General features: G+C 50.5%; 1 protein-coding gene across 1 annotated transcript in view; it reads left to right on the top strand.

Annotated features, from left to right (window-relative positions):
• The window catches only part of chd3 (chromodomain helicase DNA binding protein 3), a gene marked incomplete at its 3' end in the record, with an annotated part of 50,127 nt that extends 44,498 nt beyond the window's left edge, over positions 1 to 5,629 (top strand). The window contains exons 37-39 of the mRNA XM_083640204.1: positions 1 to 97; positions 4,067 to 4,230; positions 5,474 to 5,629. The exon at positions 1 to 97 is cut by the window's left edge and continues 99 nt beyond it. Of these exons, the coding sequence (XP_083496330.1) occupies positions 1 to 97; positions 4,067 to 4,230; positions 5,474 to 5,629 (417 nt within the window). The remainder of the gene's footprint in view (positions 98 to 4,066; positions 4,231 to 5,473) is intronic.
• Positions 5,630 to 14,657: the final 9,028 nt, after the last annotated feature.

The following is a 14,657-nucleotide window of genomic DNA, read 5'->3' as shown; positions in this document are numbered from 1 at the left end:
CGCTTCGCCGAGGTGGAGTGCCTGGCCGAGTCGCACCAGCACCTCAGCAAGGAGTCGCTGGCCGGCAACAAGCCGGCCAACGCCGTCCTACACAAGGGTGAGGGGGCGGGGCCCCGGGGGGGAGGGGCTATTCTTTCTCAGTGAAGACCTGGAAACTGCACTTTTGTGTATCCGGAAGGGCATGGGGTTGTGTGTGTGTACACTACCAGTCAAAAGTTTGGACGCATGCATTTTTAGGTTTTCATGTTTTATTTTGACTATTTTCCACATATTATAATAATAATATTAAAGACAGCAAAACTATGAAATAACTCACGTGGAATTATACAGTGACCAAAAATTGTTAAACAAATCAAAACTAGCTTATATTTTAGATTCTTTAAAGTAGCCGTCCTTTGCCTTGATGAACAGACAAGGGTTTTTGAGAGAATTTCATACTGTACATAGGCATCAACTATATATATATATATATATATATATATATATATATATATATATATATATATATATATATATATATATATATATATAGTGAATAAATAGTGAATATATATATATATATATAGTGAATATATATATATATAAATAGTGAATATATATATATATATATTTATATATATACGGTATATATATTATTTTTTTCTTTTCTTTTTTCTTTTTTTTTTCATGCATGTGCTGGTACTGTATGTTTATGAAAGAGAGAGACAGCAAGAAACCGAGATAGAGACAAACATTCTTAGGCTGAGGCAGAGAGTGGCACAGGCAGACAGATTTAGAAAGAGAGAGGGAGAGAGAGAGAGAGACATGTTGGCAAAGAGAGGGAAGCAGAGAGAGAGACCTACAGGCACACAGCGAGATAAGACATCAACCTGGCTGGGCAGAGTCTTTCCTGCGGGGGGAGGCCGCGGTGTCGCTCTGCCAGGAGCTGCCTGCTCACAAAGCCAGATAAGCTTACACCATGTTACGAGATAGCTCCAAACATTTCCTCACCCACGCTGCTGCCTGGCAAGTCTCTCCATGTTTATATTGTTCTTTTGAAAGGATCATGTTTTGGTGCACTCCTGTTCCTGTTCCTGTTCCTGGCCGCGTTTTGTATTTCTCCACGTAATGACATTCAAACTTAACGAGCGCTCCTAAACGCACATAAAGTGTGAAAAGCTCCTCTGTTCGTCTGTAACCAGTGACTAATTGATTAAATGTGATCATGGGGAATGCAATTGAGTAACGAATAGGGGTGTCACAATATATCGTCCCACGAAATTTCGCGATAGTAAAACGTCACGATATGTATCGTTGAGATGAAATCTCATATCGCAAAAAAAAAAAAAAAAAAAAAAAAAAAAATTTTTTTTTTTTTTTTTTTTAAATAGACTAAGAAACGTCTTTGTTTGTTGAAGTTCAATGTGTGGAAAGTAGTTCAGTTGAACAAGTCTCTGAAGAGACACATGAGAAGTTATACAGGAGAGAAACCATTCAATTGAGTTTCTGGCAAAACTGTTTACTTGACAGGAAAAACTGAAGATGCATAAAAAATAGATTAAGAAAAGTCTTGTTGTTTGAGTTTGAAGAAAAACTGAAGATGCATAATGAGAATTTATACTGCTGAGAAACCTTTTAGTTCAAAGTAAATCTAAGTGACGGTGTAACTCATTCTATTTCAAGATAAGCCTTATCTCCAATCTCATGTTTTTTCTAGTTGTTATTGTAATAACAATTTCCCACAACAGCATGTTTTGTATTTGTGCATTTCAAATAAAATACTACTTTTCCAGTCATATATTGTCGTCATTCAAGTTTAAAATAATATTGTTAAAATCGTATCGTATCGTATCGTTATCGTGAACCCAGTATCGTGATACGTATCGTATCGTGAACTGAGTGTATCGTGACACCCCTAGTAACGAATTGAGTGGGAGGTTTTTTGGGGGTTTTCACAAAAGCCAAAAGACATTTTGGGGAAAAGCAACTGAACCCCATGAAGATGAGACATAGTTGTTTAATTAGCGTTGGTCAAAGCCTGAAAATTTACTGGCCATATTCCATAAAGCTTCAAAGAAAAATAGGGATGTAAAAAGCTCTGTATTGTGGTTACATGCTCGCTCACACAAACGTCACCGTGAGTCAAAACAATAATTAACTTTGGAAGAACTTATTGCATGAGCGGTCAACCAAGATTCATCCAAGACTAACCTTCGCTCCCCAATTCAGGCTTTTCCCATCATGCTCTGTGTATAAACAAATACACACAGGCAAAAATACTGACTGACCTGAATCAACCTTAATAAGCATGAATACGTTGAGTTAAGGCTTAATAACCGTTAATTAACAGCCTTGCCCTTAAGCTTGCTTTAACCTTAACCTTAGTGACTTCATGACTCAACCCAAACACAATACATTAGTTAACATGAACATCCGTTAGTAAATGATTACTAGACATATTAGTTAAAGGAACACTCCGCCCATTTTCAACCAGCTTTGTATCATTAGAACATCAGTAGTATATCAGAAAACTGTAAACTGTTTTGAAGTCTGTCATTTAATTTGACAGTTATTGAGTGTTAAAGTGTGGACCAGTGACATCACTGGTCCACACTTACTAAAATTAATAACTCATTAACTCAAATCAACTCTCAATAACTGTCAAACTAGATGAATGATGAATAGTTTGACAGTTATTGAGAGTTGATTTGAGTTAATGAGTTATTAATTTCTGTTGATGTTCTGGTTGAAAATGGGCGGAGTGTTCCTTTAACTGTTAATTAAGGGTTCATTAATGCACCCTTATTGTAAAGTGTTATCAATGGGAAAAAACAAATTTTAATATTTTAATCTTTAGTCTAGAATTTCTTTATGTGAATCAATAAAGTATGATGGACCCCAAACGAGGAAAGCAAGCACAAAACAAGAGTACATCTACAGAAGTGAAAGACCAAAAGGTTTGCTGGTTTTATTGGTTAGAAATGTACAGTATATTTACGCCTAATAGAGAGGCAAAGTGAACGTCACTTCCTGCTTCAGCACTGTACCAGAGATTTTCATCTGCCATTTATTTTCCCATAGACATTTTGTAAAATGCTTATAAAAAGAGTTTTACTTGGTCAAACCAAACAGTTCAGATATATTTAGAATCAGGAGAGACCATAGAACATTTCACTTGCACCAAAACTTTAAAAAACGACATTAAAAAAAATCTTTAAACCCGCATTTTTTTTACGTTTTGGTCCAAGTGAACTGTTATGCGATCTCTCCTGTTTCTAAATATATCTGTACCGTTTGGTTTGAACCAGTAAAACTATGTTTATAAGCATTTTATGAAATGTCTATGGGAAAATAAATGGCGGATGAAAATCTCTGGTACAGTGCTGAAGCAGGAAGTGACGTTCCACTTTGGCTCTCAATAGACCAAATCACCGTGACGTCACCATGTAAACAAATTTACTTCCGGGTACCACTTGGGGAAGGCGGCAGGTTTAAATGTGCGTGTTGTCAAATAAATGCTGTCAAACCCTCTCGTTGTTTTCGGCCGACTACTTTCAATTTAAATGGTTAAACGGTTGGTAAACATGCTTGTCCGACGTATCTAGCCTTTCTTCTGTGTTTGTTTTATGTAGTGTTAGCTAGCTAATAACGTTTGTTTGTCTGTCAAACTCGCTGTTTTTTTGCAGACTCGTTAACGTTACAGACAGAGCTATTGACGCCACGTTAATTTGATTTAGCTACTCTGGTCTGGTCCAACAGGTAAATTAGCTAGTCTGGTCTCCACTAACGTTAGTGAAAGTGTTGTTATGAATGATATTAAACAACAACACAACAGGGACGAACCATTTTTGTCTTCTTTGTCTGTTTTTGTCTTCAACACGTCAGTTTGTGCCGTCCACCGCCATTATAATGTGTGGACCTCAGGGGTACCCGGAAGTAAATGTAAACATTCCCGCTGATTTGGTCTATAGAGCAGCATGAGATCAACATGCTTTTCCAAGAGGGTAAAAGTACCCGGAGTTTATTTCCCGGGGACTTTAAAGGGCCCTTCATTTGAGTGTGTTGTCGTGCGTTGTTGTCATGGCAGTGTTGAACCAGCTGGAGGAGCTGCTGAGCGACATGAAGGCAGATGTGACCCGGCTGCCGGCCACGCTGTCCAGAGTCCCGCCCATCGCCGCGCGCCTCCAGATGTCCGAGAGGAGCATCCTGAGCAGACTGGCCAGCAAGGGCACTGAGACGCACACAGCCCAGGTCAGCACACACACACGCACACGCACACTGCACACACACACACACACACACACACACACACACACACACACACACACACACTGCACACACACACACACACACACACACACACACACACACACACACACACCCCAGGTCAGCACACACACACACCCAGGTCAGCACACGCACGCAAGCACACACACACACATACGCACGCCCACGCACACACAGACACACACATGCCCACATGCTGCACGCACGCATGCCTGCACGCGCACACACACACATACATGCACACACACACACACACACACACACTGCACACACACACACACACACATACGCACGCCCACGCACACACACACACGCCCACATGCTGCACACACACATGCTGCATGCACGCACACGCTCATACACACACACATACATGCTGCACACACACACGCATGCTCACGCGCATGCATGCACACACACACATGCACACACACACACACACACACACACACTGCTGCACACACACACACACACACACACACACACACACACACTGCTGCACACACACACACACACACACACACACACACACACTGCTGCACACACACAAGCTCCAACCTGCTCCAGCTAGCTGCACTCAGTGGGAAAATAATGGATGGATGTTGGCCAATGGCAATACATTTCCCATTATCTTGTCACCCACCTGTGCATCTGCACTCCACTGTCAGCTGACACAAGTTCACCTGTGCATCTTCACTCCACTGTCAGCTGACACAGGTTCACCTGTGCATCTGCACTCCACTGTCAGCTGACACAGGTTCACCTGTGTCAGCTGACACAGGTTCACCTGTGCATCTGCACTCCACTGTCAGCTGACACAGGTTCACCTGTGCATCTGCACTCCACTGTCAGCTGACACAGGTTCACCTGTGCATCTGCACTCCACTGTCAGCTGACACAGGTTCACCTGTGCATCTGCACTCCACTGTCAGCTGACACAAGTTCACCTGTGCATCTGCACTCCACTGTCAGCTGACACAAGTTCACCTGTGCATCTGCACTCCACTGTCAGCTGACACAGGTTCACCTGTGCGTCTGCACTCCACTGTCAGCTGACACAAGTTCTTTGCCTTCATATACAGATATTTGAAATATTTCTCATATATCATATTTCTCATAAAAAGCCTTGAATAATAATCTCATCTCCTCCATCTCACTGGTGCAAAAACATTTACAAAAACGTCTCCTGTTCTCGCCTTCCGTGCAGGCCATCCCCCCCGGACCCTACGCCACGCCTCACAACTACGGAGCCCCCTTCACGCCCGCCCCCCCGAGCGCCCTGCTAATGGGCGGAGCCAACTACAACCAGATGCCCCCCGGCTCCTTCATATCAGGTCAGTGTGCCACGTGCCGTTCGCTGTGACGGACTCTCCCAAGTCTTGGATGGAGGGGTGGCTGGCCGGCCATGTTTGGTTGAAGTGTTACGTCTTGTCTTCTTTCAGTTCATAATCAGCAAAGTGCTCCTTTTGTCAGCGAAGACGTGGAATCTGCACGTGGATATGTGTGTGTGTGTGTGTGTGTGTGTGTGTGTGTGTGTCAGAGATGGGGACTTGGACTTGAGACTTGGACTTGAGTCGCACTCAAGTCACACACACACAGTGACTTGAGACTTGTCCTCAAAGACTTGGGACTTGACTTGGACTTGAGATTTGGGACTTGTGAACAATCGAAAGGTCTACAAATATAATAATGACAACTAATCAATGCTGATGCTGTATTCTAATAGATAAGGAGTGAGGATAATACAGTTCATGCTTTGAATTCCTTACTTTTAGCTATGCAGTGTTCTAAGCAGACTGGATGGCATCATGCAGCAAATGATAGAACGCTCATCCATAGGGACTTGAGACTTGACTTGGACTTGTGACCAAAGACTTGAGACTTGACTTGGACTCTAGCTCAAAGACTTGAGACTTGACTTGGACTTGTATAAAATAACTTGTGTGAGCATCTCTGGTGTGTGTGTGTGTGTGTGTGTGTGTGTGTGTGTGTGTGTGTGTGTGTGTGTGTGTGTGTGTGTGTGTGTGTGTGTGTGTGTGTGTGTGTGTGCGTGCGCGTGCGCGACTGTGCATGTGCGAGAGAGAGAGAGAGAGAGTGAGAGAGAGAGTTGTATGTGTCACTATCGGTCACAGTTGACAGCAAATAAAATATAGAAAAATATTTCAAAATGTACATGGATAACAATACATGTTATGAGGCTCTTGGTATCAGTAATAATTAGGTTCTTGGAGGAAACCAAACAGCACACTGGTTGTCGGTTTGATCTTTATGGACTGTGGCAAGCTGACGATGTAGAAATCTGGACTTGATTGCTTTGGCAAAGTTTTGGCTGATGATGGACCGAGCCAGTCCCAAGTTTGTTCCCGTTTTAAAGATCTCTCCTCGGAGGACTTCCATCTTTATATGGTCATTTTGTCGTGGAAAACATTCCGACCAGAATATAAAAGATTTGTTTGGGCTTTATCAAAGCCAGTGCTGTGTGTGTGTGTGTGTGTGTGTGTGTGTGTGTGTGTGTGTGTGTGTGTGTGTGTGTGTGTGTGTGTGTGTGTGTGTGTGTGTGTGTGTGTGTGTGTGTGTGTGTGTGTGTGTGTGTGTGTGTGTGTGTGTGTGTGTGTGTGTGTGTGTGTGTGTGTGTGTGTGTGTGTGTGTGGCAGAGAATACAATGTAATTTAACCCATTGATACCTGATGCAGCATTTGTGTTAGGGCTGGGCAATATAATCGATACGGCAATATATCGGGATATTTTATTTCCCGATACTGTATCGATACTTGGACGCCAAGTATCGCAATATAAAAAAAAAAAAATTGCAGGCCATGCCATGCCAGGCCTCTGCATCTGGTGATTCCCACCCCTAATCGATACTGTATCGATATTTCCCATATCGATGCGTTCAGTAACACTCAACACTCAGTAGTAGTTTTGACTAAATTTGTCCAATAAGTTATCAGTATAAAGTGATGTACATATTATTACACTACCTGGGTGGTACACAGTGTGTTGTATCTTTAGCTCTATTATTTAATTTTGAGTCAATTCTGTAGAATATCGCAATATATCGCAATATGTATCGCATCGCAATATACCGTGACACAATCGTATCGTGTCCCAAGTATCGTGATACGTATCGTATCGTGAGATCCTTGCCAATACCCAGCCCTAATTTGTGTGTGTATCCCTTTAAGACGCGGTTCGCGGTCTTAAAGGGATACACACACCAATGAGGGATATACATGCAAATGCTGCATCAGGTATCAACGGGTCAAATTTTGATATTGTGTGTGCCAGAGGACCACTTGCTAACTTTATTCTGAAGTAGCACTGTTTGAAGCACTTAATGGACAGACAAACTAAGCTCCTTAAGCTTAGTTTGTCTCTGAATGTGAAAGCCCTCAGAAGAATCCAGAGAGAGGAGCAGAAAAACATGTGTAGCAGAGCTTGTGATGTGGCTGCCAGCAAGACACCTGAAATAGACATTTACCAAAATCAAACACACAACGGTGCCATGAGGGCTACATGAAGGTATTTTCATCTCTTAACATGTCTTAACCTCAAAACCCCCAATACTCCACTCAGCACTCATCATCAGACTGAACAACAACAATAAGAGCCAGTCTGCACTGCAGCACTCTCAAAACTGTCTGAGGACTACTTTCCTTTTTATAGTCCCTTAGTGCAGTCCCATTTTGTTCGCATTTCGATGCTTTATTAAGTGAAGTATTTTTTAATTTAAATCTTAAAACTTCATCTTATATTCTTTTTGGCACCGCGTGGTCCAACAGTCTCCCCCTCCTCGCTCCGTCTGCACTCTGTCAGTGCGGCGCTGGCAGTTCAGTCCGTTTATTTTCTCATAATTAGTTTGGTAACAGCACATGTTGGCCAGACTCACACACACACTCTCTCTTCTCTCTCTCTCTCCTCTCTCTCTCTCTCTCTCTCTCTCTCTCTCTCTCTCTCTCTCTCTCTCTCTCTCTCTCTCTCCTCTCTCTCTCTCTCTCTCTCTCTCTCTCTGCGTGTGTGTTCGTGTTCCGAGACGTTTCGATAGCAGCGATGTGTGGCGGAGATAAACTGGTAGAACCTGATATTCCCCAATAGCTCTGCATTACCCTAAAACAGCACACAACAGCACACAAGCTCTTTCAAAGCGTGTGTCTGACTCTCACTCACTACATCTTGTTTTATGGAATGGCAGACCCCAGACATCTGTCAAAGGCATTGATGCATTTTAGGCAGCCTTTCTCTGAGAATGTCATTATGTCCGAGTCTGTCTGTATCTGCGCCGTGCCAAGAAAACATTGGGACCAGAGGACTTTGTACCGAGGTATTTTGAGAGGGGACAGAAACCACAAGAGGACTTTTGGTTGTGTAAACGTCGTGTCGCGACTTGTGAACTGGTGCCGAGGAGAGCTGGGGCTGAACGCTCCCCAAATAGCTGCGCGCGAGCGGTGTCGCTCTGTGTGGGTGTTGCGGGCGGCCCCTCGCTCTGCGTCGGTGTTGCGGGGGCCCCTCGCTCTGCGTGGGTGTTGCGGGCGGCCCCTCGCTCTCCGTGGGTGTTGCGGGCGGCCCCTCGCTCTGCGTGGGTGCTGCGGGCGGCCCCTCGCTCTCTGTGGGTGTTGCGGGGGCCCCTCGCTCTCCGTGGGTGTTGCGGGGGCCCTTCGCTCTCTGTGGGTGTTGCGGGGGCCCTTCGCTCTCTGTGGGTGCTGCGGGGGCCCTTCGCTCTCTGTGGGTGCTGCGGGGGCCCCTCGCTCTCTGTGGGTGTTGCGGGGGCCCCTCGCTCTCCGTGGGTGTTGCGGGGGCCCTTCGCTCTCTGTGGGTGTTGCGGGGGCCCCTCGCTCTCTGTGGGTGTTGCGGGGGCCCCTCGCTCTCTGTGGGTGTTGCGGGGGCCCCTCGCTCTCCGTGGGTGTTGCGGGGGGCCCTCGCTCTCCGTGGGTGTTGCGGGGGCCCCTCGCTCTCTGTGGGTGTTGCGGGGGGCCCTCGCTCTCTGTGGGTGTTGTGGGGGGCCTTCGCTCTCTGTGGGTGTTGCGGGGACCCCTCGCTCTCTGTGGGTGTTGTGGGGGCCCCTCGCTCTCTGTGGGTGTTGTGGGGGGCCCTCGCTCTCTGTGGGTATTGCGGGGCCCCCTCGCTCTCTGTGGGTGTTGTGGGGGGCCCTCGCTCTCTGTGGGTGTTGCGGGGGCCCCTCGCTCTCTGTGGGTGTGTTGCAGGGGCCCCTCGCTCTCTGTGGGTGTTGCGGGGCCCCCTCGCTCTCTGTGGGTGTTGCGGGGGGCCCTCACTCTCTGTGGGTGTTGTGGGGGGCCCTCGCTCTCTGTGGGTGTTGCGGGGGCCCCTCGCTCTCTGTGGGTGTTGCGGGGGCCCCTCGCTCTCTGTGGGTGTTGTGGGGGCCCCTCGCTCTCTGTGGGTGTTGTGGGGGGCCCTCGCTCTCTGTGGGTATTGCGGGGCCCCCTCGCTCTCTGTGGGTGTTGTGGGGGGGCCCTCGCTCTCTGTGGGTGTTGCGGGGGCCCCTCGCTCTCTGTGGGTGTGTTGCAGGGGCCCCTCGCTCTCTGTGGGTGTTGCGGGGCCCCCTCGCTCTCTGTGGGTGTTGCGGGGGGCCCTCGCTCTCTGTGGGTGTTGCGGGGGCCCCTCGCTCTCTGTGGGTGTTGCGGGGGGCCCTCGCTCTCTGTGGGTGTTGTGGGGGGCCTTCGCTCTCTGTGGGTGTTGCGGGGACCCCTCGCTCTCTGTGGGTGTTGTGGGGGCCCCTCGCTCTCTGTGGGTGTTGTGGGGGGCCCTCGCTCTCTGTGGGTATTGCGGGGCCCCCTCGCTCTCTGTGGGTGTTGTGGGGGGCCCTCGCTCTCTGTGGGTGTTGCGGGGGCCCCTCGCTCTCTGTGGGTGTGTTGCAGGGGCCCCTCGCTCTCTGTGGGTGTTGCGGGGCCCCCTCGCTCTCTGTGGGTGTTGCGGGGGGCCCTCACTCTCTGTGGGTGTTGTGGGGGGCCCTCGCTCTCTGTGGGTGTTGCGGGGGCCCCTCGCTCTCTGTGGGTGTTGCGGGGGCCCCTCGCTCTCTGTGGGTGTTGTGGGGGCCCCTCGCTCTCTGTGGGTGTTGTGGGGGGCCCTCGCTCTCTGTGGGTATTGCGGGGCCCCCTCGCTCTCTGTGGGTGTTGTGGGGGGCCCTCGCTCTCTGTGGGTGTTGCGGGGGCCCCTCGCTCTCTGTGGGTGTGTTGCAGGGGCCCCTCGCTCTCTGTGGGTGTTGCGGGGCCCCCTCGCTCTCTGTGGGTGTTGCGGGGGGCCCTCGCTCTCTGTGGGTGTTGCGGGGGCCCCTCGCTCTCTGTGGGTGTTGCGGGGGCCCCTCGCTCTCTGTGGGTGTTGCAGGGGCCCCTCGCTCTCTGTGGGTGTTGCGGGGGGCCCTCGCTCTCCGTGGGTGTTGCGGGGGCCCCTCGCTCTCCGTGGGTGTTGCGGGGGCCCCTCGCTCTCCGTGGGTGTTGCGGGGGCCCCTCGCTCTCTGTGGGTGTTGCGGGGGCCCCTCGCTCTGTGTGGGTGTTGCGGGGGCCCCTCGCTCTCCGTGGGTGTTGCGGCGGCCCCTCGCTCTCTGTGGGTGTTGCGGGGGGCCCCTCGCAGCACGGCTTGAGCGCGGCCCCCGGGTCTGAACACACTGAACTCTGGCAGGGCACACAAGCATTCAGCAGTGAATGGGGGCCACATTTGTGGTCTTGATTGGGATCGCGGTGGTTTAGCGACCTTTTTTAGACTGCAGCCAGAGCGAAGGAGGGAGAGAGAGAGAGAGAGAGAGAGACAGAGAGGGAGAGAGAGAGAGAGAGAGGGGGAGAGAGAGAGAGAGAGAGAGAGATGGAGTTAAAACAACAAAATGCTGTGATTTCTGCGACCTCCTAGCCTCCCTCTTGCATTAGTCCTCTCTCCAGAGACAAGCTCCTCTCTTGAGTACACAAAACAAGTCCAGAAATACACCCGTCTGCCGGAGCACTTTTTAACTGCTGCACTCTGTGAACTGGAACAGAAAATGTAACGACACATTCAACGTTCAAATGGAGGATGTTGTGTTTCGTTGGGTCATCTCAGCGTACAGAGTCAACACAGATCCAGTGGTGATCTGATCTCTCTATCTGCACAGTGAGTCAACACAGATCCAGTGGTGATCTGATCTCTCTATCTGCACAGTGGCCTTATCAGATCCAGTGGTGATCTGATCTCTCTATCATCGCCAGACTTGCGTTTTTGAAAAAGCTGTTTTGTGACATGTCATCATTACTGCCACGCCTCTCTCCACTGTGCAAGACTACCATCACGTTATAGACACCACTTCCTCCTTTAGGGGCAAGCTGGGTGGCGTAGCGAATAGGGCGATCGGCCTTCGACCCCCGGAGCACGTGCCCACCCGCCCGCCCGCCCTGCCGAGGTGCCCTTGAGCCACGGGGGGGCGACGTCCTGCGGAGGCGGCAGGCGAACCACAAAAAGAGAATTCCCCTCCGGGGACCCAGTAAAGTGTCACATTGTCCTGCTGCTCTGCTCTCCTCTCTCCCCCCCTCCTCCACCGAGTCTCCACTACAGTCTGCCGCTTGTCTGCCCCCACAGAAGCCGCTGCCGCTGCTGCTGCTGCTGGGGCCACCGGGGGAGCTGTTGCTGGGGGAGGAGCCGCCGCGTGCCAGAAGACCAAGGAGCACGACGTGATGCAGCGGCAGCGCGTGGTCGACCTGTGGAAGGACGGCAAGTCGGAGGGCGCCATCGGCCTGGAGCTCAGGATGCCCAAGTCCACCGTGCACAGCATCATCGTCAAGTACCGCCTCAGCAACACCGTGGAGAACCTGCCGCGCAACGGACGACCCAAGAAACCCTGATGTGGGGGACGGAGGACGGACGGACGACCCAAGAAACCCTGATGTGGGGGACGGAGGACGGACGGACGACCCAAGAAACCCTGATGTGGGGGACGGAGGACGGACGGACGGACGGACGGATAGAGACGCTGAAGAAAGGGAGAGAAGAAGACGCACTATTTGAATAAAACGTGTCGGAATGTGGGGGGGGGGGGAATGGAGAACTGACAGAGAGGAGACGGAAGCCAAAAAAGGAAGAGGAGAGAGAGACGTTTTGACGAAGACATGAATGTACGAGGCCGAAGAGGACCCAAGGACACGGCGCTCGGAGGGAAACAGAGAACTGCTGGAATGCGAGACAGAGACAGGAGACGGAGAGAGGGAGACACAGCGAGAAGACACCGTCCAAGCAGAGGCTGGAGAGAGAGAGGAGAGGAGAGGAGAAGTTAAAACTCGCTGGCTGCTTTGAAGAGGAGGAGAGGAGGAGGAGGGGAGGAGGAGGAGAGGAGAGAGGGGGAGGAGGAGGAGAGGAGGGGAGAGGAGAGGGGAGGGGAGGAGGGGAGAGGAGGAGAGGAGAGGAGAGAAGAGAAGGAGAGGAGGGGAGAGGAGGAGGAGGAGAGGAGAGGAGGAGGGGAGAGGAGAGGAGAGAAGAGGAGAGGAGAGGAGAGGAGAGGAGGAGAGAAGAGGAGAGGAGAGGAGAGGAGAGGAGAGGAGGAGAGGAGAGGAGGAGAGGAGAGGAGAGGAGAGAAGGAGAGGAGGGGAGAGGAGGAGGAGGGAGGAGAGGAGGAGGGGAGAGGAGAGAAGAGGAGAGGAGAGGAGAGGAGGAGGAGAGGAGAGGAGGAGGGGAGAGGAGAGAAGAGGAGAGGAGAGGAGAGGAGAGGAGAGGAGGAGAGGAGAGAAGAGGAGAGGAGAGGAGAGGAGAGGAGGAGAGGAGAGGAGAGGAGAGAAGGAGAGGAGGGGAGAGGAGGAGGAGGAGGAGAGGAGAGGAGAAGTTAAAACTCGCTGGCTGCTTTGAAGAGGAGGAGAGGAGGAGGAGGGGAGGAGAGGAGAGGAGAGAGGGGGAGGAGAGGAGGGGAGAGGAGAGAGGAGGGGGAGAAGGAGGAGAGGAGAGGAGAGAAGGAGAGGAGGGGAGAGGAGGAGGAGGAGAGGAGAGGAGGAGGGGAGAGGAGAGAAGAGGAGAGGAGAGGAGAGGAGAGGAGGAGAGGAGAGAGGAGAGGAGGAGGAGAGGAGAGGAGAGGAGGGGGAGGGGAGAAGAGGAGAGAAGAGGAGAGGAGAGGAGAGGAGGAGAGGAGAGGCCAAAACAAGACGGGAGGAGAGGAGGAAATCTGGCTCGCTGGGATCAGTTAATGATGCAATGAGGAGGTAAAGAGACAGAGTTGGACCGAGAGGGAGAGAGGGGGGGGGGGAGGGGAGAGAGAGGGGGAGAGAGAGAGGGGGAGAGAGAGAAAGGGGGGGGGGGGAGAGAGAGAGAGAAGAGGGTGGGGGGGGAGGAGAGAGAGAGAGAGAAATGACGTGTCTGGCACAAACAAATACTTGAGCACAAAAGAGGAGCAGAGAAAAGCTCGCTACTGAAAAAGGCCCATAAATGTGACTTCTTGTTGAGGTTCAGGCTGTTGGCCCGAGCAGCACTGAGAGAAGAGACTGTTGGCCCCGAGCAGCACTGAGAAGAGGCTGGGGGGGGGAAAAGACAGTATGTTAATGCAATCAAGCCTGAAAACGTTTTCAACTATTCAGATATGAGGCTTGAAATAGAGAAAAAATGCAAAGAGGGCAGATTTTTCTTTATTTTTGTATTCCTCCGTTCACCTCATCAGACACATTTCTCTGCGTTTGTCTTTTTCGGTCCCCCCCCCCCCCCCCCCATACACCCCCCCCCCCCCCCCCCCATACACTCCCCCCCCCCCCCCCAACCCCCCGCCCCCCCAGTGTGCGCCGAAAAAGATTTCCCCCCCGGATCAATCCTTTATCTGCCACGCCGTCTGAACGAGCAGGTCCCCCTCGCTCCGACCCTGAACTCCCTCATTCCTCCAGAATCCTGCACTCCTCCTCCTCCTCCTCTTCCTCTGCCCCCCCTCTCTCTCTCTCTCTCTCTCTCTCTCACCACGCACACACACACACACACACACACACACACACACACACACACACGCACACACACTCACACACCACGCTGGACCTCACACACACAACCTGAAAAACCTGCAAAGACCTTAATCGATCTTGCTTAAGTACAAGAAAGCTGAAATCCAAACGCGAGCCGAAAAAAGGGGGACGATCGCGACGATTGTCTCCCTTTCAACTGGAAGAAAGACCGAGAAAAGAAAGAAAGAAAAGAGGTGAAGAAAGAGAGAGAACAAAAGAGAGACCAGCCTGTCTAAGTATAACTACTTCCCACGGACTCTTTTGCCCGAGCATTCCACGCTCAACCAAGTGTAAAGCGAAGCGTAGATCTAGAGAGAGAAACTGGGACTGGCTTTGCTGCACTGCCTTTTGTCCAACTCAACCAATCAGTAGCAACACTGCTAAGGTGAAGGACCAATGAGACGGGCTGATATTGAGACCGTGTACCGTGTACTGTATTTTACAAAGCAT

This window comes from Poromitra crassiceps, assembly GCF_964638095.1.
Source record: "Poromitra crassiceps genome assembly, chromosome: 7".
Classification (NCBI taxonomy): domain Eukaryota; kingdom Metazoa; phylum Chordata; class Actinopteri; order Beryciformes; family Melamphaidae; genus Poromitra; species Poromitra crassiceps.
The sequence above is the reverse complement of the archived record's forward strand: the minus strand, read 5'-3'. Positions and strand labels throughout refer to the sequence as shown.